This window comes from Hypanus sabinus, chromosome 7 (genome assembly GCF_030144855.1).
Source record: "Hypanus sabinus isolate sHypSab1 chromosome 7, sHypSab1.hap1, whole genome shotgun sequence".
Taxonomy (NCBI): domain Eukaryota; kingdom Metazoa; phylum Chordata; class Chondrichthyes; order Myliobatiformes; family Dasyatidae; genus Hypanus; species Hypanus sabinus.
In genome coordinates this window covers 97,305,771-97,331,190 of record NC_082712.1, presented here as the reverse complement: position 1 = coordinate 97,331,190, position 25,420 = coordinate 97,305,771, and the positions used below count along the sequence as shown (strand labels likewise).

The 25,420-nt window shown below is 48.4% G+C and overlaps 1 protein-coding gene across 2 annotated transcripts in view; it reads left to right on the top strand.

The window, feature by feature from the left end:
* slc16a13 (solute carrier family 16 member 13) overlaps window positions 1-25,420 on the top strand; it is a 43,921-nt gene that overhangs the window by 7,006 nt on the left and 11,495 nt on the right. Inside the window, exons 1-3 of one of the 2 annotated variants that reach the window (XM_059975252.1) lie at window positions 1,443-1,557; window positions 10,138-10,358; window positions 13,202-13,345. In XM_059975252.1, coding sequence (XP_059831235.1) covers window positions 10,154-10,358; window positions 13,202-13,345 — 349 coding nt within the window. In that variant the 5' untranslated portion in view covers window positions 1,443-1,557; window positions 10,138-10,153. Of the gene's footprint in view, window positions 1-1,442; window positions 1,558-10,137; window positions 10,359-13,201; window positions 13,346-25,420 lie in introns of those variants that run through there. The other variant, XM_059975251.1, reaches the window with a different exon arrangement.

Below are 25,420 nucleotides of genomic sequence, written 5' to 3'. Positions count from 1 at the left end.
CCGCCTTCTGACTCCCCTCCCCCCCGCCTTCTGACTCCCCTCCCCCCCGCCTTCTGACTCCCCTCCCCCCCGCCTTCTGACTCCCCCTCCCCCCCCGCCTTCTGACTCCCCTCCCCCCCGCCTTCTGACTCCCCTCCCCCCGCCTTCTGACTCCCCTCCCCCCCGCCTTCTGACTCCCTCCCCCCCGCCTTCTGACTCCCCTCCCCCCCGCCTTCTGACTCCCCTCCCCCCCCGCCTTCTGACTCCCCTCCCCCCCGCCTTCTGACTCCCCTCCCCCCCGCCTTCTGACTCCCCTCCCCCCCGCCTTCTGACTCCCCCCTCCCCCCCGCCTTCTGACTCCCCTCCCCCCCCGCCTTCTGACTCCCCTCCCCCCCCGCCTTCTGACTCCCCTCCCCCCCGCCTTCTGACTCCCCTCCCCCCGCCTTCTGACTCCCCTCCCCCCCCGCCTTCTGACTCCCCTCCCCCCCGCCTTCTGACTCCCCTCCCCCCCGCCTTCTGACTCCCCTCCCCCCCGCCTTCTGACTCCCCTCCCCCCCGCCTTCTGACTCCCCTCCCCCCCCGCCTTCTGACTCCCCTCCCCCCCGCCTTCTGACTCCCCTCCCCCCCGCCTTCTGACTCCCCTCCCCCCCGCCTTCTGACTCCCCTCCCCCCCGCCTTCTGACTCCCCTCCCCCCCGCCTTCTGACTCCCCTCCCCCCCGCCTTCTGACTCCCCTCCCCCCCGCCTTCTGACTCCCCTCCCCCCCGCCTTCTGACTCCCCTCCCCCCCGCCTTCTGACTCCCCTCCCCCCCGCCTTCTGACTCCCCTCCCCCCCGCCTTCTGACTCCCCTCCCCCCGCCTTCTGACTCCCCTCCCCCCCGCCTTCTGACTCCCCTCCCCCCCGCCTTCTGACTCCCCTCCCCCCCGCCTTCTGACTCCCCTCCCCCCCGCCTTCTGACTCCCCTCCCCCCCCGCCTTCTGACTCCCCTCCCCCCCGCCTTCTGACTCCCCTCCCCCCCGCCTTCTGACTCCCCTCCCCCCCGCCTTCTGACTCCCTCCCCCCCGCCTTCTGACTCCTCCCCCGCTCTGACTCCCCTCCCCCCCCTTCTCACTCCCCTCCCCCCCGCCTTCTCACTCCCCTCCCCCCCGCCTTCTCACTCCCCTCCCCCCCGCCTTCTCACTCCCCTCCCCCCCGCCTTCTCACTCCCCTCCCCCCCCACCTTCTCACTCCCCTCCCCCCCCACCTTCTCACTGAGGGAGGGAGGGGGCTGAGAAAGAGGGCATGATGAGGAAGAAAGTATTGATTTCTCCTATTGGTTAAAAAAATTCCCACCCCTCCCCTCTTTTTCTACCCCCCACTCTGGCTTAACTCTCCTCCCCTGCCTATCACCTTCCCCTGGGTCCCCTCCTCCTTCACTTTCTCCTTTAGTCCACTCTCCTCTCCCATCAGATTCCTTCTCTCCAGCCCTTTGTCTTTCCTACTCGATTCTGATACGTTCTTTATTACAGAATGTTTAACTAGCGGAGTGTGAATCCCTGTTTAAATTGGTCTCAGCCTCTGGAATGCCCGTCCAGTGAGGTAACCACTGCCATTTTACACACTCGGTTTTGCTCTGAAGTTCCTGTATGGAGCACGGTGATTCTCATTTGGTGGGTAACATGCCCCTCCCTGCTCGCTGGCTGCTTGGCTGGAATAGCCCTGCCCTCCCCATTTGCTCGAATCAGACTCTGGAACGCGTGCGAGAGTGTCTCTGTGGTGGAGGAGTAGAAGGGATTGTGAGCAATACAGTTATTTACAATGCCAAACTCTCTTCAAGATCTCCCCGACTCCACCAAGTGCTTCAGTTTCCTCCCAAAATTCCAAAGACGTGGGTTAGGGATAGCAAGTTGTGGGTATGCTCTGTTGGTGCCAGGAGGATGCCAACAGCTGGGGGCTGACCCCAGCGCATCTTGCTCATTGGCACAGATGATGTATTTTACTATGTTTCGATGTACCTGTGACAAATAAAGCCAACCATTAATTGTTTTCCCCTTCTCCTCTCCTATCAGATTCCTCCTTCAACCCTTTACCCATTCCACCTATCACCTCAAACTTAATCAGCCCCATTCCCTCACCTCCCCACCTCCCCTTCACCCGGTCTCAGCTATCACCTGCCAGCCGCCCCCACATTCTGGTTTCTAGTCCCTCCCCATCCAGTCCTGCTGAAGGGTCTTGGCTTCAAACAGCGACTGTTTATTCCTCTCCATAGATGCTGCCTGACCTGCTGAGTTCCTCACACAGCTTGGGTTGCCCCATCTTTATGGAGCTGTCTTTGTGTAGCCAAGCACCCCCAGGATGTCTCTCAGGAGTCAGACCGTCCAGGCCTCTTGAAGCTCGTCGTCACAACACTTTGCCTCTCCCTGCCCCTCCTCTTCCCCCCACCCCCCCAGCAGCTAAATGTGGGTGTGAAAATAGTGGCTTGTATGTATGATTAAGACTTCAGGGAAATGATAATTAAATGCCATTCAGACTGAATCTTAAAGTGGTTCTCACATGTTGCTTTCAACTCTCTGTTCCTCTTTGCATCTTTCTCTCTCTGACTTGCTGTCTCACTTTTCTCTCTGTCTCCCCAACCTGCCCTCCCTTCCCCTCTCTTCCCCCTTTCCCCCCACTGCCTCCAACCTTCCCAGCCCTCCCTTGGGTTCTTGATCTTCCTCAGTAAACAAGTTTTCAAAGTGAGGGAGGGGGAGTCTGTGGAAGTGAATCTTCAGTGTGACCACAGAAATAGCCAGAAGAAGTCCCACTCCTCTCATCAAAATTCCCCCATTTCTCAAGACTTGTGGCTTCTTTGCCTGCAAGCACGTCACTTACTTTCTGCCTTGCGTGACTGACCAACCCAATGCTTCACAGTCTCCTGGTCGCCAGAAAGCCAGTGCTGATCGAACTTTGGTGGGCAGGTGGCTGAACAGCTAGGTACCAAAGCCCTGACAGAAATGGCTGAGGTTGAGATCTTGTGAGTAAGGAGAGAGGTGTTGAGATGTCGTTTAACTATATACATGTATGCCGTCAAATGAGACGTTTCTCTGGATCAGGGTGTAATGTACAGTAGTACACATAACACACAGTTACATGAAAGAAAGGATAAAATCTACAAATGAATTTCAGATAAATAGACAAAGCGCATAAATTAAATATTGTAGAGCATAGAACAGATTAACCAGTGATACTTCGAATGCGATCTGCAGGAAGTTCAGAAGCCTAATGTTTCCCATCCTGACTGTCCTTGTCTTTATGCATCGTAGTCTCCTTCCTGATGGTAGGAAGTCAAAGGATGCTGGATGGATGGGTGGGATCCTTAATAATACTAAGGGCCCTGTATACGCTGTGCTCCTGATAAATGTCCCTGATGGATGGTAGGGAGACCCTTATGATGCTCTCGGCCATTTTCACAGTTCTTTCTAGGATTTGTGATGCTCAGTTTCTCTCATAGCAGGTGGAGATACAACTTGTTGGGACACTCTCAGTGGTGTTCTTGCAGTGGGAAGGGGCCTTGCTTTCCTCAATCTTCTTGGGACGAGGAGGTACTGGTGTGTGCTTCTAGACAAGTTAGAAAAGTGTTTAATTGGAGTAAGGGGAATTTTGAGGCTATCAGGCAGGAAATTGGAAGCTTAAATTAGAAACAGATGATCTCAAGGAAAAGTACAGAAGAAATGTGGCAAATGTTAAGGGAATATTTGTGTGGAGTTCTGCATAGGTGCATTGCAATGAGTTGGAAGTTTTGGTAGGGTACAGGAACCCTGCTGTACAAAAGCTGTAATAAATCTAGTCAAGAAGAAAAGAAAAGCTTACAAAAGGTTCAGAGAGCCAGGTAATGTTAGAGATCTAGAAGATGATAAGGCTACTAGGAAGGAGCTTAAGAAGGAAATTAGGAGAGCCAGAAGGGACCATGAGAAGACCTTGGTGGACAGGATTAAGGAAAACCCCAAAGCATTCTACAGGTATGTGAAGAGCAAGAGGATAAGACGTGAAAGAATAGGAACTATCAAATGTGACAGTGGGAAAGTGTGTATGGAGCCAGAGAAAATAGCAGAGGGACTTAATGAATACTTTCCTTCAGTATTCACTATGGAAAAGGCTCTTGGTGATAATAGTGACAACTTGCAGCTGATTGAAAAGCTTGAGGATGTAGATATTAAGAATGAGGATGTGCTGGAGCTTTTGGAAAGCATCAAGTTGGGCCCGGATGAGATGTACCCCAGGCTACTGTCAGAGGTGAGGGAGGAGATTGCTGAGCCTCTGGCGAAGATCTGTGCATCATCAATGGGGACAGGAGAGGTTCTGGAATATTGAAGGGTTAGAAATGTTGTTCCTTTATTCAAGAAAGGGAGTAGAGATAGCCCAGGAAATTATAGACCAGTGAGTCTTACCTCAGTGGTTGATATGTTGATGGAGAAGATCCTGAGAGGCAGGATTTATGAACATTTGGAGAGGTATAATATGATTAGGAATAGTCAGCATGGCTTTGTCAAGGGCAGGTCATGCCTTACGAGCCTGATTGAATTTTTTGAGGATGTGACTAAACACACTGATGAAGGGAGAGCAGTAGATGTAGTGTACAGGTGTCTTCTGCTTTACGAATGTTCACTTTGCGCCACTTCGCTTTTACAAAAGACCTACTTTAGTAACCTGTTTTCACAATACAAAGAGGATTTTCACTTTTACAAACATTTTCCCCATATAAATTAATGGTTCTTCGCTTTACGCCATTTCGGTTTAAGAAAGGTTTCATAGGAACACTCTACCTTTGTAAAGGGGGGGGGAGACACACCTGTGTATGGATTTCAGCAAGGCATTTGATAAGATACCTCATGCAAGGCTTATTGAGAAAGTAAGGAGGCATGGGATCCAAAGGGACATTGCTTTTTGGTCCAGAACTGGCTTGCCCACAGAAGGCAAAGAGTGGTTGTAGATGGATCATATTCTGCATGGAGGTCGGTGACCAGTGGTGTGCCTCAGGGATCTGTTCTGGGACCATTAATCTTCGTGATTTTTATAAAAGACCTGGATGAAGAAGTGGAGGGATGGGTTAGTAAGTTTGCTGATGACACAAAGGTTGGGGGTGTTATGGATAGTGTGGAGGGCTGTCAGAGGTTACAGCACGGCATTGATAGGATGCAAAACTGGGCTGAGAAGTGGCAGATGGAGTTCAACCCAAATAAGTGTGAAGTGGTTCATTTTGGTAGGTCAAATATGATGGCAGAATATAGTATTAATGGTAAGACTCTTGGCAATGAGGATCAGAGGGATCTTGGGGTCTGAGTCCATAGGACGCTCTAAGCAGCTACGCAGGTTGACTCTGTGGTTAAGAGGGCATATGGTGCATTGGCCTTCTTCAATCGTGGGATTGAGTTTAGGAGCCGAGAGGTAATGTTGCAGCTATATAGGACCCTGGTCAGACCCCACTTGGAGTACTGTACTCAGTTCTGGTTGCCTCACTACAGGAAGGATGTGGAAACCATAGAGAGGGTGCAGAGGAGATTTACAAGGATGTTGCCTGGATTGGGGAGCGTGTTTTATGAGAATAGGTTGAGTGAACTTGACCTTTTCTCCTTGGAGTGAAGGAGAATGAGAGTAACCTGACAGAGGTGTACAAGATGATGAGAGGCATTGATCATGTGGATAGTCAGAGGCTTTTACCCAGGGCTGAAATGGTTGCCACAAGAGGACACAGGTTTAAGGTGCTGGGGAGTAGGTATGGAGGAGATGTCAGGGGTGCAGTTTTTATACAGAGAGTGGTGAGTGCTTGGAATGGGCTGCCGTCAATGGTGGTGGAGGCGGATACGATAAGGTCTTTTAAGAGACTTTTGGATAGGTACATGGAGCTTAGAAAAATAGAGGGCTATGGGTAAGCCTCATAATTTCTAGGGTAGGAACATATTCGGCACAAACTTGCGGGCTGTATAACTGTATAAGGGCTGTAGGTTTCTAAACGAACTGTGAAATCACCGAGGAAATGAAGACAGCTGTGTCATACCAACAAAGAGGATTTGAAACACAGCATCTGGGATTTTTATTGTTCTGATGACCTTGGTCCTGATGACCTCTGTTGCTGTAGCCCATTCACTTCAAGATTTGATGTGTTGTGCATTCAGATGTTCTTCTGCACTCTACTGCTGGAACGTTTAGGTACTGTGACACTTCTGTCAGCTTGAACCAGTCCTGTGACCTCTCTCATTAACAAGGTGCTTTCACCCACAAAACTGCGGCTCATAGGTTTTTTTTTGCTGTTTTCGTACCATTCTCTGAAAGCTTCAGGGACTGTTGTGTTGAAAATCACAGGAGATCAGCAGTTTCTGCAATACTCACCCTTGGTGCCAACAATCTTTCCACAGTCAAAGTTACTTGGATCACATTTCTTCCCCATTCTGATGTTTGGTCTGAACAGCAACTGAACCTCCTGACCGTGCCCGTGTGCTTCTATCCATTGTGTTGCTGCCGCATGATTGGCTGATTAGATATTAATGAGCAGGTGTACCGGTGTATCTGAAAGTGGCCACTGAGTGTACGTAGTGAGGATCAGCTCAGCCTGAAGTGTCAACTGTTCATTCTCCTCCGTAGATGCTGATGAGTTTGTGTGTGTGCTGCTCTGGAACGTACCCATCGGATATCGAAAGAGTAGACGTGGAAGGTGGTGAATCTGTGGAATTCATTGCCGCAGACAGCTGTGGAGGCCAAGTCAATGGGTATATTTAAAGCAGAGGTTGAAAGGTTCTTTATTACTAAGGGTGTCAATGGTTACAGAGAGAAGGCAAGCGAATGGGGTTGAGAGGGATATTATTCAGCCATGATGGAATGGTGGAGCAGGCTTAATGGACCAAATGGCCTATGCACTATCACTGGAGGAAGGGTACCGGGCAAACTCATCAGATTAGTGATCAGCGAGTCCCATGGGTTCAACGGTCCTGAATCCTGGCGTTTTTTAAGAAGAGGCAGCAAAGGTGCTGAGCGAATTGTTAGCCATCTTCCAAAATTTGCAGTTAATGCCAGGAGAGTGGAAAATTTATTCGAGAAAGGTCTTTATTCTTTGGAGCGTAGTAGGTTAAGGGGGGACTTGATAGAGGTTTTAAAAATTATGAGGGGGATAGATAGAGTTGACGTGGATAGGCTTTTTCCATTGAGAGTAGGGGAGATTCAAACAAGAGGACATGAGTTGAGAGTTAAGGGGCAAAAGTTTAGGGGTAACACGAGGGGGAACTTCTTTACTCAGAGTGGTAGCTGTGTGGAACGAGCTTCCAATAGAAGTGGTAGAGGCAGATTCGATTTTGTCATATATATATAAAAAAAAATTTTTGATAGGTTTACGGACGTGAAAGGAATGAAGGGTTACGGGCTGAGTGCAGGTAGGTGGGACTAGGTGAGAGTAAGCTTTCGGCATGGACTAGAAGGGCCGAGATGGCCTGTTTGTTATCTGGTTATAAGAAAGAAAACCACATGACCTCCAGGAGCAGATTTAGGCTGTTTGGTTCATCAAACAGCTGATTTATTTTCCCTCTCAACTGCTTTGTCCAGCCTTCTCTCCTTAAACTTTGATGCTCTTAGTATTCAAAAGCCTCTCAGCCTGCAGCCACCTGTGGCAATAAATTCCACAGACTCATCACCCTCTGACTAAAGAAATTCCTGCTCATCTCTGTTCTAAAGTGACCTCTCTATTCTGAATCTGTGCTCTCTGGTCCTAGACCCCCCCCCCCCCCCCCCACTAGAGGAGACATTCCTCCACATTCTCTCTCTCGTTCATTATGTCCCATGTCATATGACGTGGGCGATCATGGTCTTTCCATGACTGTGATTGTTCGTGGCAAATTTTTCTGCAGAAGTGGTTTGCCATTGCTGTCTTCTGGGCAGCGTCTTTACGAGACGGGTGACCCCAGCCAATATCAACACTCTTCAGACATTGTCTGCCTGGTGTCAGTGGAAACATAACCAGGACTTGTGATCTACACCGGCTGCTCATACGACCGCCCACCACCTGCTCCCATGGCTTCACGTGAGCCTGATCGGGGGGTTACCTTGCCCAAGGGTGACCTGCAGGCTTACCTCTCGTTTGATAGAGATGTATCTCCACCCACCACCCAGGTTGCCTGAGAATTGGAAGAAAGCTTTGGAGTGGGTACAGAAGAGATTTACCAGGTGTTTCCGGGATTAAAGAGCAGGTCTTCTGACGATAGGTTGTGCGAGCTAGGTCTTTTCTCTTTGGAGCAGGGAGAACGAGAGGTGACTTGCTGGAGGTGTACAAGATGAAAAGGAGAATAGATTGAGTGGATAGCAGAGATTTATTTTCCCAGGGGAGGAATGGCTAATATGAGGGACAGAAGTGATTGGAAGGAGGTACAGGGGGATGTCAGATGGAGGGCTTTACACAGAGTGGTATGTGTATGGGTGTCTTGCCTCCACGGGTGGTGGCGGAGGCAGATATGTTGAAGATACGTAAGGCACATGGTTGATAGAAAAACGGATGGCCATGTGGGAGGGGAGGGTTAGATCGATCTTGGAGCAGGTTAAGAGGACAGCACAACATTGAGGGCTGAAGGGCCTGTACGGTGCTGTATGTTTGAATGGGAGGGAAGTCTCGGTGTAGCTGCGGATATCATTGGTGAGACCATAGCCATCCAATGAGGTGCAGGTTGGGAAGAGGATTTCCTGTACATTACAATGCTAATTTTCGGGAAAAGGAGATGGTGCTATGGCCCTTACCCTGGAGTTCAGAAGAATGAGGTGGTCTTTAAATTTACCTATTTTTATGTTTAGAATACACAAGGTATCAAGCCCTCACAATCCAATGAACCCTTGCCATACATTTATACTCCTGTGAACAATTAATCTACTGACCTGTTTGTTTTTGGATTGTGGGAGAAAACCCAAATGGTCACGTTGAAACTGCTTACAGATCAAATCCAATCCATATCTTTATCTCAAACTGCTTACAGATCAAATCCAATCCTTATCTTTGTCACATACAAACTCCTTACAGATCGAATCCCATCCCTATTTTTGTCACAAACTCCTTACAGATCGAATTCAATCCCTATCTCTGACTGCTGGTGTGTAATCGTGTTACACTAGCTGCTATGCTCCCATGCAGTACAGTAGATGGGCAGAAGGGTGGGTTTAATTTCACCAAATCTTGTCAAAGAACGTTTTGTCCTGGAGGGCAGTGGGGGCGGTGAGGTTGGAGGAGACTTGGCCTTTCGTGTAGCCTTTCCAAGGTTGGCTTGTCCACTGAGCAGGGGACGATTGGTAAGGTTGTACAGTACTGAGCAGAAAGATGTCATTGAGCTGTTTATCAGCAATTGTCTCCGTGCAGGTCATATTGTTCAGGACAGAATGTTCAGCATGTATATGTTTCAGCTTTGTGTCCCCTCCCTATTGAGGTTGGTCACGGTTGGGAGACTGGTGAGCCGTTCAGCACTGGTCACGCGCTGCCGTTGATCTAGTGGGAGGGACGCTGGACCTCCGGGAGTCTGTAGGAGTCCATCAGGTTAAGACATCGCTCAGGAACTCTCAGCACTGCAGCACCCAGAAAGATAAAGAAAAGAAAATTCTGGAAGAACCCAGTGGGTCAGCAGGATCTGTGGAGCAGAAAAATAATTATGTTTGAAGCCTGCAACTCTGCCTTGGAACTGAGAGGGTGGGGTGGATCAAGACGGTGGGAGGGATGGAGGGAATTGCTGGCTCAGTATACAGAGGAAGGGAAAAGAGGGGCAGGGATAGAGAGGGGAATAGGGCAGGAAGAGAGAAGGGCAGGGTGGGGGGAGAGAATGGGGTGGTGTGGGGTGAGGGAAAGGGGGAGTCGGAGAGGTGAGAGTGGGAAGGAGGGGGACAGTGGGAGAGGGCTAAGGGGCCTGAAGGAGGATGGAGAGGCGTAGGGATAGAGGAATAGAGGATGGGAGGGATTGGGAATGGTGAGGGAAAGGAATAGAGGGATGTGGTGAGAGAGGGAGATGGATGTCAGGCAATAATGGCCAGTCTCAATAATAGTTTTTTGTGTGTGTGTGTGAGATCTAAAGTTGGAGGGAGCTGTCATCACTTTGAGATGTGCGGAGTGGAATGTAATGGTCGCTTCAGAAATGCAGTGTCTAAGAAGAATAAAGTTGCCCTTCCTCACTGCTCTGTTTGGAACAGGTGGCAGCTGGTGGCTATGGGAGCCAAGGTGAGGAACGAGGCCCCGGACGGTGGCTGGGGATGGATGATTGTTCTGTCGACGTTTATCCAGTCGGCTCTGGTGTTTGGGATCATCCGCTCGTTTGGAGTTTTCTTTGTGGCCTTCGTGGATCACTTCTCAGAGGCCGCGAGCTCGGTGTCCTGGATCACATCGATGGCGGTCGCCATTCAACAGTTCTGCAGTGAGTACCGAGGCCGAGATACCGCCTGATTTAATTCTACCTCCCATTCCGATTCCAACACGTTGGCGCGCGGCCTCCTCTACTGCCGCAATGAGTGAGGAGCTGCCCTTCCATTCCGTATGAAAATTGATTTCTTTAACGTAGTAATTTCTCCCTCTCCCTCCTCATCTCTTTTTCCATTCCCCACTCTGGCTTCTCCTCACCTGCCCAACACTTCCCTCTGATTCCCCTCCTCCTTCCCTTTCCTATGGTCCACTGTCCCCTCATCAGATTCCTTTCTTCTCTCCTTTACCTCTTCCACCTATCTTCTCCTGGCACCTCACTTAATCCACCCCCTCCCACTGACCTGTCGACACGCCCGCTCAGAGCCGTCTGCCCACCTGCCTGCACCAATCACCAGCAGCTTGTCGTCCTCCTCCTCCCCCTCCACCTTCTTACCCTGGCTTCCGCCCCTTCCTTCCCACATCTGCTGAAGGGTCTGGGCCTGAAACATCAACTGTCTCATCCCCTCCATAGATGCTGCCTGACCTGCCGAGTTCCTCCAGCGTTTTGAGTGTTGTCTGGAGTCAGAGGGCCAGCTGTTTCACGCACATCACTGTTTCCTCACAAAACTGCAGAGTCACTTTTTTTTCCAGTATCAGACCCACTCATTCAGCACTGTACATGTTAATTCAGAGAGAGGCCCAGTCACTCTGTGAGTGTGTATCGAATATTCAGGGTACTCACTGTACAAGCTCAAGTTTATTGTCAGTCATTTACAAGGATGTTGCCGGGACTTGAGAAACTGAGTTACAGAGAAAGGTTGAATAGGTTAGGACTTTATTCCCTGGAGCATAGGAGAATGAGGGGTGATTTGATAGAGGTGTATAAAATTATGATGGGTCTAGATAGAGTGAATGCAAGCAGGCTTTTTCCACTGAGGCCAGGGGAGAAAAAAACCAAAGGTCATGGGTTAAGGGTGAAGGGGGAAAAGTTTAAAGGGAACATGGGGGGGGGGCTTCTTCACGCAGAGAGTGGTGGGAGTGTGGAATGAGCTGCCAGATGAAGTTGTAAATGCGGACTCACTTTTAACATTTAAAAGCTTGGACAGGTAGATGGATGAGAGGGGTATGGAGAGATATGGCTCAGGTGCAGGTCAGTGGGACTAGGCAGAAAAATGGTTCGGCACAGCCAAGAAGGGCCGAAGGGCCTGTTTCTATGCTGTAATGTTCTACAGTTCTAAACGTACAGGTGTGCACCACCAACAAAACACTGTTTTACTGTGTAAAACACAGTACATATAACTCTCACAAAACACACAAAGTAATATTGCCGCAAATAAATTAACAAATAATAAAATCTATTCCAGAAGATTGACATTTAGCATATGGAACATTTACGACGCAAGTTTAAGAAGCAAGCAGTATATCGATACTGGAGCTTTATACGTGATGAGATTGGGGAGGTGACAGGGAGTTCAGTCGTCCTGGGGGAAGAAACTATTTCCCATCCTAATGTCAAAGACGGATTGACCTGATGTAAAGGCACATGTACAACGGACGCAATGAGACCATAAAACAAGCGATACTTTATCAAACTTTTACTCTTCGTTCATAGCATGCTATGGGGGAAGTTGCAGACTGATCTCCCAAAGAAACAGTCCGGACACTGACCACCCAGAACACAATTCCACACAATTTATTACATTGATCATTACAGGAAATATTATAATTACGCAAGTTAATGCAGTTTTAGTATCATTTTTGATCACATGCTAAGATACAATTAGATGTAAAATCATCATTGGTTGGTTATAATTATTTTCAGCCAAAGCTTGCCCAGATACAACATCAGTTGCTCATGCTGACAGCTCCCCCTGCTCTCGAACGTTCTACCCCCTGCGCTATCTTACCCATATGTCATGCCTCAAGATACTTTGTGTGACCAGATAGTTGCTTATTTGAACCTATATCTAACATCATTAGGGAAGAATGTCTGGTACGTCACTTGCTGCTGGGTAAGGTTCCCTCTTGGCTGTCCAGCAAGAGTAACTGATCATCTACACCCCTATTTACCTATCCCTTTACTCCATCGCTAACAGTTCCGGTCCTAATGCTGTGGTGCCTCCTGCCTGACGGCTGGGGTCAAAGAGAGTGAGGGGCAGATTGCGGACACGTGAAGGGCCCCACAACCCCACAGTCACGTTTCTGTCTGTAGGTGAATGGAAAGCTGAAATGAAAAACACAAATGCTGGAGGTACTTGGCTGGTGTGACAGAAAAACATGGCGCCTCAGATGGAGAGCATTAACTACTGGGAAAGTTTATTTACAAAAAAAGAGGGATGGGTTTTAAGTGGCAGTGATGAGAAGAGGGTAGATGACCTCTCCCTTTTTCTCCTTCCTGTCTCCCCTCCTCTGTTTGTCTCTAATTCTTCCTGTCAAACTGCCCCCTCCCCCTCTCCCCCTTCCACAGGGAAGGGCTAGCTTGATCTTGGAGTAGGTTAAAGGGACAGCACATCATTGTGGGCTGAAGGGCCTGCACTGTGCTGTCGTGTCCTAATTTGCTGGGGGGGGGGGGGGGGGTGCAGACAGAGGTGTTGTAGGACCTGCCGCTGTTTCCGGTGGAGAGCCAGCATCTGGAAAGTTCTGAAAGGTGAGGAGAGGGGATGATGCCCCTCGTTGAAGCAGACAGATATTACGGAGGATCTGCCGAACATGGATGCTGGGGTGGGATTGGAGATGTTGAACAGAGCCCTGCTAACTAGAGTGACCTAGGATCTGTTGACTGGGAGAGGGAAGGATGGGTGTGGAGGGTTGTTCCCACACCAGCTACCGTGTGAAATAACTTCACCGTTCTCTCTCCAGGTCCAGTGGCAAGTGCACTCAGCAACTACTTTGGAGCTCGGGTTGTGGTGATGCTGGGTGGTTTCATTGCCAGCCTGGGGCTGATCTTTGCCAGTTTGGCTACGACCCTGATCCATCTCTACCTCTCTATTGGGCTGCTGTCAGGTGAGCCGGGGACTCTGGGCCGGAGGGTGGGTTTGGACAAAACTGCCTCCTCACTCAGCCACAGTGTAACACAGCCTGTGAATTTACAGTGCAAATGGATGTCACCTTCTCCCCACTGAGGTGGCATTAGCCCGTAAAAAGAGAAAGATTAATCATAAACAAGATTTAAGAAACAACTCATCGAAACGTGGTGAAATGCACGCGGTGTCAAACGACCAACACGGTGTGAGGATTGAGCTGAGGTTTAACCCGCAGGTGTTGTCAGGCTTCCAGCACCAACGTAGCATACCCACAACCTGCTAACCCTAACCGGTACGTCTTTGGACTGTGGGAGGAAACTGGAGCAATCACAGGGAGAACGTACAAACTCCTTGCAGGTCATCATCATCATGTGCTGTATCGTGGTGATTGTCCTTGGCAAATTCTACAGAAGTGGTTTGCCATTGCCTTACGGGCATGACAGCTGACCTCAACACTCTTCAGTGATTGTCTGCCTGGTGTCAGTGGTCGCATAACCAGGACTTGTGATCTGCACCGGCTGCTCATACGACCATCCACCACCTGATCCCATGGCTTCACTTGACCCTTATTCCGGGCGTGGGGGGGGGGGGGCTAAGCAGGTGTTGTACCTTGCCCAAGGGTGACCTGCAGGCTAGTGGAGGGAAGGAGTGCCTTACACCTCCTTTGGTAGAGACGTGTCTCTGCCCCACTGCCCATCCTTGCAGATAGCAACAAGAATTGAACGTGGGTTGCTGGCGCTGTAACGCGTTATGCTAACTGCTACACTATCGCGTTGTCTGGTACGTGCAAGTGGAGCTGGTGCCCCTTCCCTCTTCCCCCACTCCAAGCAAGCCCACAGCCTCAGGCTCCTGCCAGTCTTTAGCTCACCGAGGAGGAGGGAGTCTTGCCACCTGTTTTCTTACATGGACCACAGTGATGGGGGCTCACAGGGAGGGATACCGGTCACTTCTCCTTTTCCGTTCCACAGACACTGCCTGATCTGTTGAGTTCCTCCTGCATCTTGGGTGTGTGTCCCGCCGAAAACAAGTGATTTCACAAGCGGCTTGGGTTGAGTCTTGGGTTTGCTAGTCTAAGGGTTGGGTTATTGGTATCAGCACCTCTCTACTGGTAACCACGGCAACATGAACAAGTGTTACCCAGAACGGCAGCCGCTTTTCTACATGGCATCTTTAACCAAGAGCTGGGGACCCTCGCAAAAAATTTGGGCTGGGTGGAGCTTGGTGGCGACGCGTAGAATGAAATAGTCACTAAGGCACAGAAACAGGCCATTCAGCCCAACTTACCCATGCTGACCAAACTGCCTATCTTATTTGCCTGCTTAAGGCCTATCTTAAGGCCCCTATCCCTTCTAAATTCTCTGTTGAGATTCTCGGTCTTTCTGGTTCTGCTTCTCCCCACAGGTGGCAATACCCTTTCTGCATCCACCCCGTCGGAAAGCTTTCCAGATTGCTTGGACCTTGCCCCCACCCACTTCCTTAAAGAACATTGTAAGAACCAGGAGCAGGTGTTCTTATTGAAGAACTCCTTGAATCCAGCCAACCAGCCCGCCGAGCCTGCTCAACTGTTCAATAAGGTCATGGCTGGTCCGACAATGGACTCAACTCCACCCACCTGTCTTTCTCCATAACCCTTAAATTCCCAGCTATGTGAAGATCTACCTATCTGTGTCTTAAATATATTGGTGTGTCCTCCACGGCTTGCCTGAGCAGAGAATTCCACAGATTCACTACTACTAAGCAGTCTCTCCTCATCTCCATCCTAAATCTATTCCCCTGAATCTTCAGACTATGTTCCCTAGTTCTGGTCTCACTTATCGGTGGAAGCAACTTGTCTTCTTCTATCTTATTTCTCACTTTCATAATTTTAGATGTTTCTATAAAAATCCCCTCCCATTCTTCTGAATTCCTGTGGCTATAGTCCCAGGTGATTCAATTCCTCTTCATCACTGGAATGAAACTGCTGAACTTTCTCTGCACCACTTCGAAAGCCACTATTTCTTTCCTCAAGTGAGGTGACCAGAAATACACACACTACTCCAGGTATGGCTTCACCAGTTCCCTGTACAGTTGCAGCTGTTACGAACCCCATAACGGGGTCACTTACCAGCAAAGATAGAGAGGTCCGTTGAAGTCTGATGGTACTATTTTTAACAGCATTTATTGATAAAGGGGCACAAAAATAAGATCAATGCAAACGTACGGTTAATATACATCGTCAATACTAAATCTAAAAGCGCGGGTATAATAAGAAATAGCTCTGTCATTGTCTAGGGGTTAATGTATTGTCCGATGGAAGTCTCTGTTAGTTCGTTCAAGCTGCAGCTTTTTGGGTTTGAGAGAGAGACGAGTTAAACTTGCCCAGTCCTTTTATGATGCCAATCCTTCAAGTCTTTTGGGAGTTGGTTTCCCCGTTGTTAGCTAAAAGCCAGTCTCCCGTGGTAAAGGCCACCGGTTCCGGGGCAAATGGAACCGAACGCACGTGGCCTCCTCCCTGCCGGCTTCCGCTACTACGGGATCGCTAGCGTTTCTTCTGGTGCGTCTGAGGGGCTGTTCCCACAGACCCTCTTTTATCCTGACTCACAGGGTCTCAGATGTCAATCATGTTGGAGTGATGTAATCCCTCCCTCAACCAGCCCACTTTGCCCGAGGGCTTCCACGTAGCACAGTATTTTAATACACAAGTTTGTCTTCAAGAGACAATGGCTGTGTCCCGTAGCTTTATATCGCAGGGGAACGAGACATTCCGCACGTCTCTCTCTCATTTCCTGGGTCTCCTGACCCAAATCAATAGTGATCTTGTGATTCTCACAAAGGAAGGGGCTACCCCGCACCCTTTGGCCCCTCAGAGCTGTGGTATATTCATAACACCCCCTTTCTTCAAAGCGTTTTCATCAGCGGTGAAACGAAGTAGTACAGAGTCTTACAGGATTTTAGAATCTTAACACAATACAAAAGCTTTTCCTTTTCACTACAGAGTAATACAGTTATACATTAAATTCAGCATCTAAACAGTTAACGATTACAGTGTCACTTCCTTTAATATCTTAACATCTTGTACCTTACTAAAGTCTTGTAGCATCAGACTTCAATTTAATAACCACCTATTTTTATTTCTTTCCTTCAGCAAACAAAAACTAAGGAGTTGTGATCTTAGCTTATGTGTATCTACAAAAGTTCATGCAAATACTAATCTTTCTGTTGCTTTCAAACTTAACAGGCAGGCTTCCACGGGGTTGTCTTTATTATTCACATGCTTTGTCGAAATCCCGTAAAACTGGCTTTTGCTATTTAAAAATGGCATCCCCATTAACCCTCGCCTCTTTTCCGGTTAGTTCCCACTTGGGGAGCTTGGGTACCCTGGCGAAATAGGCTTTCACCTGCTTCTTCCATAGGAGTTATTTTATCAACACTGTGTCCCAAACTTAGACCATCTTCTGAATTTCCACCCAACTCTTTACACAGGTGGCTAGCCCTCTCTTCAGGACCCTTCAGGCTATTCATTTTCAGTTCAAACTCTTTGTTCAAGCAGCATTTCAAATTCTGCCTTTTCACATCACACTGTGGAATAACAATAGCCTCGGGGGCCCTGTCATCGTTCAACTCAATCTGTAAGTGATCCGCAGGCGTTAAATTTTCTTCATTCAATTTGGGAACTACATATTTCCCGTTTCCTTCAATAATAATATTTATCTCCCCACCTTTGATTTCTGCATTAACTTTTAACACATCGTCGAGCACAAACACCTGGGAACTCTCACTTCCCACTATTACCAAGGTTAACCCTTTCTTCACTGAACCACGTCTATCTGACCCACAAGGACGGCTGTCCCTTTCAACTGAATCAAATACCTCAGACTTTTTCTGAGCTCCAATACTAGTTTCAGTACCACGTGCATCCACATCTTGGACACACTCAAACGGGACATTTGCCTCTTCCAGGCTTTCAATACCCATACCCGGTCCAAATTCTAAATTCCCCTGATCCTCCCAGTTACTCTCTGGGCAACTCCCTTCCAGAGTAAACTCAACCCCGCGGGCTGAAACAACCTCATCTGCCAACCCAGCAGACTTCTTCAAGGTAAGGGCACCCTTTTCATCTAGGACTGCCCTCATTTCATTATCAGGAACACCTCTAGCATTTCCAACTTCTTCAAACAGTTCTGCCAACCCAGACAGATCATCCATGTCCAACCCTGAATCTTTTAACAGCTCTGTCCGTGAGCTCATCTTTATCTTCTGCCTCTAGAACTTTTCTCCTTGCTAAAGGCAGGTCTACCTCCTCTCCCCTACCCTCTTTCACTTTACTACTCTTCGTTTTACCACCCTCTAAACCCTCGTGGTACAGGGTCTGTAAAAACGACTCGGCCAAATTGATACTGGCCTGATTTAAACTGCTCTCTGTCTCGGCTGCCTCTCTCGACATGCTGCGAGTGACCGCGCATTCGGGATAGATCTTAGAATCTAGGGGCGGGTCCGCAACACTCACCGGCCGGCTTGTCAGCGTCATTGCTGCCCAAACCTTACCACCTGCTAAATCGTTACCAAGAAGGACGTCCGCGTCAGTTCTCGGGAATTCTGATCGCACCCCTTTTTCAACTGGTCCAGACACCAGCTCACAATCCATAATGACCTTATGTAAGGGTACCATTTCCGTTCCTTTACTTATTCCTTTCACAGCTACCATTCCCGTCTTGCGACCAAAATCTAGTACCTTACTGCTGATCAACGACAGCTCAGCCCTCGTGTCTCTCCAGATCCGTACTGGAACTGGTGTGTCTCCCTCCCTCACAGACACAGTTCCGTTTGACAGACAAGTCTCAGACCCTTCTCGTACTCTGTCTACCCGGGGCTCTCTTGTCGATTTACTGATTACCACGGCACATCCGATAGGGACTGCTGCTTTCCCTTTTCCTGTCTCTTTCCTCGGAGCAAAGCACCTAGATGCAGTATGCCCCCCTTTTCCACAATTAAAACAGGTCAAGCCCGGAAATCTCTGGCCGTCTGGCCTTTCCCCTTCAACTTTACCACTAACACCCGGCGGGACCTCTGCCTCAGCCAGCGGACTTTCTTGATCGTTCCCACGGTCTCTCTGGGAACTTTTATTCGAGGAAAACTTTGTCTTGTGGGTTAGGGCATATTCATCTGCGAACCTAGCAAATTCTGAGATGGACTTATTCGGCTTCTCATTCAAATACATCCAGATATCCTCCGAAACACAACCTTTAAATTCCTCAATCAGAATTAACTCCCTGAGACACCAATAATCCCCCTCCACTATCTCTGCTGTGCACCAATGGTCCAAGAGCACACCCTTCTCATAGGCAAACTCGATATATGTCTGATTCCACCCTTTCTTTAAATTTCTAAACTTTTGTCTATACGCTTCAGGTACTAACTCGTAACTCCGGAGAATGGCCGCCTTTACTTTGTCATAACTCCCCTCCTCTCCCTCCTCCATGGCCAACGCCGTATATGCCCACTGTGCCTTCCCCTTTAACACACTTTGTAACAGCGCCACCCACTGATCTCTGGGCCACTTCTGATTCTCTGCCACCTTTTCAAAAAGCAAGAAGTAACTATCAACATCCGTCTCCTCGAACGGAGGTACTAACCTCAACTCCCGACTAACATTAAACCGCTCCTCTCAGTCTGACCCTTGATCTCTTCGCCTTTGCCTTAACTTCTCCATCTCTAAGTCATGTTTCCTTTGATTCTCTGCCTCCCCATACTCTCTCTTTCTCGGCTCTCTCTTTCTCTTTCTCAGCTGCTTCCAGCTGTTTTAACTGAATTTCATCCTCTCTTTGTTTCTCAGCTCTTTCCTGCTCCCGTTTCACCTCTAACTCCTTTAGCTGGAGCGCATGCTCCCTCTCTCTCTCTCAGCCCTTTCTTTCTCCTTCTCAGCTGCCTCCAGCTGCTTTAACTTAATTGCATGTTCCAACTTTAATTTCTCCAACTCTAACTGAGCCGTCCCACTAGCTGGTACCTTTTCAGGGATATTTTCCAATACCTCAGCTGCAAACATATTCTTCCCGATATAATGCTGAGTTATTGCCCTTCGCACCTCCCGCTTTTTCATTGACAACCTCACCTCTGCGAGGTTTAACCCCTTCGCCAAATTTATCAAGTCTGATTTGGTGGACGCCTCTAGCGCCTCCAGAGTCGGGTTTTCTATAAATTCACCCACGTCCATCTTTGCTGGTTTCCCGTCTGGCTACCCGCGTACCAGATCCAAGTTTTTGGACTTACAAGCCCAATTCACTGGCCTCCCAATTTGGTGTCAAATCTCGAAACAAGAACCCCAATTTTGTTACGAACCCCGTAACGGGGTCACTTACCAGCAAAGATAGAGAGGTCCATTGAAGTCTGATGGTACTATTTTTAACAGCATTTATTGATAAAGGGGCACAAAAATAAGATCAATGCAAACATACAGATAATATATGTCGTCAATACTAAATCTAAAAGCGCGGGTATAATAATAATCAATAAGAAATAGCTCTATCATTGTCTAGGGGTTAATGTATTGTCCGATGGAAATATAAAAGTCTCTGTTAGTTCGTTCAAGCTGCAGCGTTTTGGGTATGAGAGAGAGACGGGTTAAACTTGCCCAGGTCTTTTATGATGCCAATCCTTCGAGTCTTTTGGGAGTTGGTTTCCCCGTTGTTAGCTAAAAGCCAGTCTCCCGTGGTAAAGGCCACCGGTTCCGGGGCAAATGGAACCGAACGCACGTGGCCTCCTCCCTGCCGGCTTCCGCTATCACAGGATCGCTAGCGTTTCTTCTGGTGCGTCTGAGGGGCTGTTCCCACAGACCCTCTTTTATCCTGACTCACAGGGTCTCAGATGTCAATCAGGTTGGGGGTGATGCAATCCCTCCCTCAACCAGCCCACTTTGCCCGAGGGCTTCCACGTAGCACAGTATTGTAATACACAAGTTCGTCTCCAAGAGACAATGGCCGTGTCCCGTAGCTTTATATCGCAGGGGAACGAGACATTCCGCACGTCTCTCTCTCTCATTTCCTGGGTCTCCTGACCCAAATCAATAGTGATCTTGTGATTCTCACAAAGGAGGGGGCAACCCCGCACACTTTGGCCCCTCAGAGCTGTGGTACATTCATAACACAGCATAACCTCCTACTCTTTTTTTAAAAAAAAAATACAAGGATCTAGTGCTCTTTAATTGAATTCCATTTGCCTTTTCAATAACCCGTTGCACCTGCAAACCAGCCTTTTTAGTGTTTCACGCACAGGCACTCCCAGCTCCCTCTGCACAACATCAAACTACAATCTTTTGCCCTTTAAATAATAATCTGAGCTTCAATTTTTCCTTCCAACGTGAGTGATCTCACATTTACCAATGTTGCCCTCCTTTTGCCAGACCGTTGGGCATGGACTAGATGGGCTAAAAGGCCTATTTCTGTGCTGTACTCTTCTGTGACTTTGACTGTTGCCCACTCACTTAACCTATCCATATCTCTCTGTAGACTCGCCGTATCCTCTGCACAATCTGCTTTTCTACTTCGTGTCATCAGCAAACTTAGATATGCTACACGCAGTCCCTGCTGCTGCATCGTTAATGTAGATTGTGAACAGTTCCAGGCCCAACACCATCCTCCGCTCGTCATGTCAAGTTTTCCTCATAGCCTTGCATTTCTGATATTGTCCTTCGAGCTAGCTCTAGTCCCTCTGTCAGATTTGTATCATTTAGTTTATACTGGTCCCTCCTTATTCTTCCATTCAAGATTCAGAATGAAATAAAATTGGTAGCACAGCGAATCAAAATGAGGTTTATTATCATTATATTGTGAAATTTGAGTTACACAACAGCCCATGCAATACATAAAAATTAATGTGAGTTACAGTAAGAAATCTAAGCAGTGCAAAGAGATTACAAGCATCCGTTCAGAAACCCGATGGTAGGAAGAAGCTGAAACTTTGAGTGGCTTCAGGCTCCCTGATGGTAGTAATGGCATGTCTGACGGTTCTCAGTGATGCATGGCAGCTTCTTGAGGCACTAGCTTTTGTAGATGGGGAGGCTGGTGCCCATGATGGAGCAGGCTGAGTCTACAAGCCCCTGAAGCTTTTGTGCCCATGTGGGTTGGCACCTCTACTCCAGATGGTGAGAAAACCAGTCACAACATCTGTAGAAATTTACTAGTGTCTTTGGTGAGATACCAGATGTCCTCAAACTCCGAGTGAAGTACTTCCGCTTTGTTATTGCATCGATATGTTGGGCCTGGAATAGATCTTCAGAGATGCTGACACCCAGGAACTTTCCCGTCCTTTCCACTGCTGATCTCTCGATGTGGACTCGTGTGAGTTCCCTTGACCTCCCTTTCCTGAAGTCCCCAGTCAATTCCTTGGCCTGACTGATGTTGAGTGCAAGATTATTGTTGTGACACCATTCTCACTGGCTGGTTCAGCTGATTGGAAACCAAACTCTGCTGCATTAACAACATTCGATTAAGAAGGCACACAGCACACTGACTACTCATACCAGCAGACACATATGCTTTCACACCCCTCTCTCAATACCCTTCCCATACCTCCCTTCCATCTTACTACCCTGGCTCCATCGCACTATGTAGTTCCTGCACGTGAAAATGTTTTGATGTCTGCATTCTCATTCACGAAATATCTCTGGCCACAGTTTCACTTTTTCATTTCTAGAGAAAGAAAGCCCAATCCCTCATTGTTCCTGACAGATATGCAGAACTGAAGGAACTACACAGTATCTCCACCACAACCCTGATCCACATTTACCATCAGTTGTTTGGAAGACAGAAGTGGTTCCAGAGGACCAGACGAGAATCCAATGATTTTGGTTTTCTGGTCAGCTTTGAAGATATTTTTAGCACGGGAGCTCAGTGCAGTTTTAAATTAAAACTTAATGCTCTGAAAACAGAACTTCAATCTGAAACTTCCCCTTTCTTTCAGCCTCTGAGCTAACTGACATTCTCGGTGCTCAGTTTGAATTTGTGCATGTCCTCCTGTCTGTCGTCGCCATCCTGATCTTCACCACCATGCTTACTGTTGCTGTTTTTCTGAATCAGGTGGCATTGGCAAACTTCGAAGATTTAAATTTTCTTATTTAGAGGTAGAGCATGTAAATGGGCTCCTCCGACCAATGAGCCCACAATAATGCCCGTGTGGTCAATTAACCTACTAACTCATTGTCGGGAAGTGCACCAGAGGGAAATGACGGGGAGAACGTACAAATGGCGGCAGGAATTGAAGCTGAGTTACCGGCGCTACCGGTTGTAGCGTTACGCTAGTGTGCCTCGGACTCCGGTTTAGGTGTTCAGCGTGTACATCCGAGTGTGGAGCTCCTGACACCCATCCCGCGACTGCCTGGGCAGCATGGTAGCGTAGTAGTTTCACAGTATGGGTGAAACATAGAAAACCTTCAGCACAATACAGGCCCTTGTTGTTCCGAACATCTTCCTACCTTAGAAATGACTAGACTTACCTATGGTTTCCACATCCTTCCAGTAGTGATGTGACCAGAACTGAGCACAGTACCCCAAGTGGGGTCTGACCAGGGTCCTATATAGCCGCAACATTACCTCTCGGCTCCTAAATTCAATCCCACAACTGATGAAGGCCAATGTACTGTATGCCTTCTTAACCACAGAGTCAACCTGCGCAACTGCTTTGAGTGTCCTATGGACTCGGACCCCAAGATCCCTCTGATCCTCCACACTGCCGAGAGTCTTACCATTAATACTATATTCTGCCATCATATTTGACCTAGCAAAATGAATCACTTCACACTTATTTGGGTTGAACTCCATCTGCCACTTCTCAGCCCAGCTTTGCATCCTATCAATGTCCCGCTGTAACCTGTGACAGCCCTCCACACCATCCACAACACCCCCAACCTTTGTGTCATCAGCAAACTTACTAACCCATCCCTCCACTTCCTCATCCAGGTCATTTATAAAATCACGAAGAGTAGGAACAGATCCCTGAGGCACCCCAGTGGTGACCGACCTCCATGCAGAATATGACCCGTCTACAATCACTCTTTGCCTTCTGTGGGCAAGCCAGTCCTGGATCCACAAAGAAATGTCCCCTTGGATCCCATGCCTCCTTACATGTCCTGCTGTAACTGCTGACAGCCCTCCACACTATCCACAACACCTCCAACCACCTGCAGGTTGCCCTCGGGCAAGACGTAGCACCTGCTTAGCCCCCTCTTCACCCTTTCGATCAGGGTCACGTGAAGCCACGGGAGCAGGTGGTGGATGGTTGTACAAGCAAGCCAGTTCTGGATCAACAAAGCAATGTCCCCTTGGATCCCATGCCTCCTTACTTTCTCAATAAGCCTCGCATGGGGTATCTTATCAAATGCCTTGCCGAAATCCATATACACTACATCTACTGCTCTTCTTTCATCAATGTGTTTAGTCACATCCTCAAAAAATTCAATCAGGCTCGTAAGGCATGACCTGCCTTTGACAAAGCCATGCTGGCTATTCCTAATCATATTATACCTCTCCAAATGTTCATAAATCCTGCCTCTCAGGATCTTCTCCATCAACTTACCAACCACTGAAGTAATACTCATTGGTCTATAATCTCCTGGGCTATCTCTACTCTCTTTCTTGAATAAAGGAACATTATCTACAACCCTCTAATCCTCCGGCACCTCTTCCGTCCCCATTGATGATGCAAGGATCATGCCCAGAGGCTCAGCAATCTCCTCCCTCGCCTCCCACATTAGCCTGGGGTACATTTTGTCCGGTCCCAGCGACTTATCCAACTTGATACCTTCCAAAAGCTCCAGCACATCCTCTTTCTTAATATCTACATGCTCAAGCTTATCAGTCTGCTGCAAGTCATCGCTACAATCATGAAGATCCTTTTCCGTGGCAAATACTCAGACTCGGGTTCAATTCCCACCACTGCCTGTAAGGAGATTCTACGTTCTGCCCGCGACTGCGCAGCTTTCCTCCTGGTGTTGTTTCCTCCCACAGTCCAATGACGTAGCGGTTAGTTATTGCAAATTGTCCCCTGATTAGGCTAGGATTGAACTGGGGAATTGGGCCGCGTAGCTCGAAGGCTGGAAGAGCCTGTTTCGCGCTGTTATCTCGATTAAAACAAAATTTTGAAAAACATGTAACATTGTGAAAACAGCCTCACTACTGCCCCGTCTTATGTAAAATTGTCAATTTTAATCCCAAGCCCTTTAGTTTTGTAGACCGGCTTATTATTTCAGAATTCAGAATCAGGTTTGTTATCACTGCCCTTTGTATTAAATTTGTTGTTTTGCAGAAGCAGTCCAGTGCAAGACTTGAAAGAAAAGTTGTTATAAGCTTCAATAAGAAACAACTAGTGTGAAAGGGGAATAGGGAGGTGGTAAGACATTAGAGCAGAATCAGGCCATTCAGCCCATCGAGCTTGCTCTGCCGTTCCATCATTGCTGATTTATTATCCCTCTCAATGCCATTCTCACACCTTCTCCCTGTAACCTTTGGACTTCAGAAAGGTGAGATGCGGGAGCACACAGTAGTCCTCATGAGGAAGTGGAAAGAGTGAGCAATTTCAATTTCCTGGGTGTCAATATTCCTGGTCCAGAGCCACCAAACGCTCCCCGTAGGTTAACCCTATCATTTCCAGGATAATTCTCGTAAACCTGCTCTTGACCCTCTCCGATGGCAGCACATCCTTCCTCAGATTCACTCATTCGTTATCTGCCATGTTGTATGACGTGGGTGATCGTGGTCTATCCACTTCTATTTCTACAGAAGTGGTTTGTCATTGCTGCCTTCTGGGCAGTGTCTTTACTAGATGTGTGATCCCAGCCATTAATCTGCCTGGCATCAGTGGTCGCATAACCGGGGCTTGTGATCTGTGCTAGCTGCTGGTACGACCATCCACCTCCTGCTCCCATGGCTTCATGTGACCCTGATTGAGGTGGGGGGGGGGGGGGCTAAGCAGGTGCTACACCTCGCCCAAGGGTGACCTGCAGGGTAGCAGAGGGAAGGAACGCCTCACACCTCCTTTGGTAGAGACGTGTGTCCACCCTCCCTCCCACCTTCGGTAGTTACGGGGC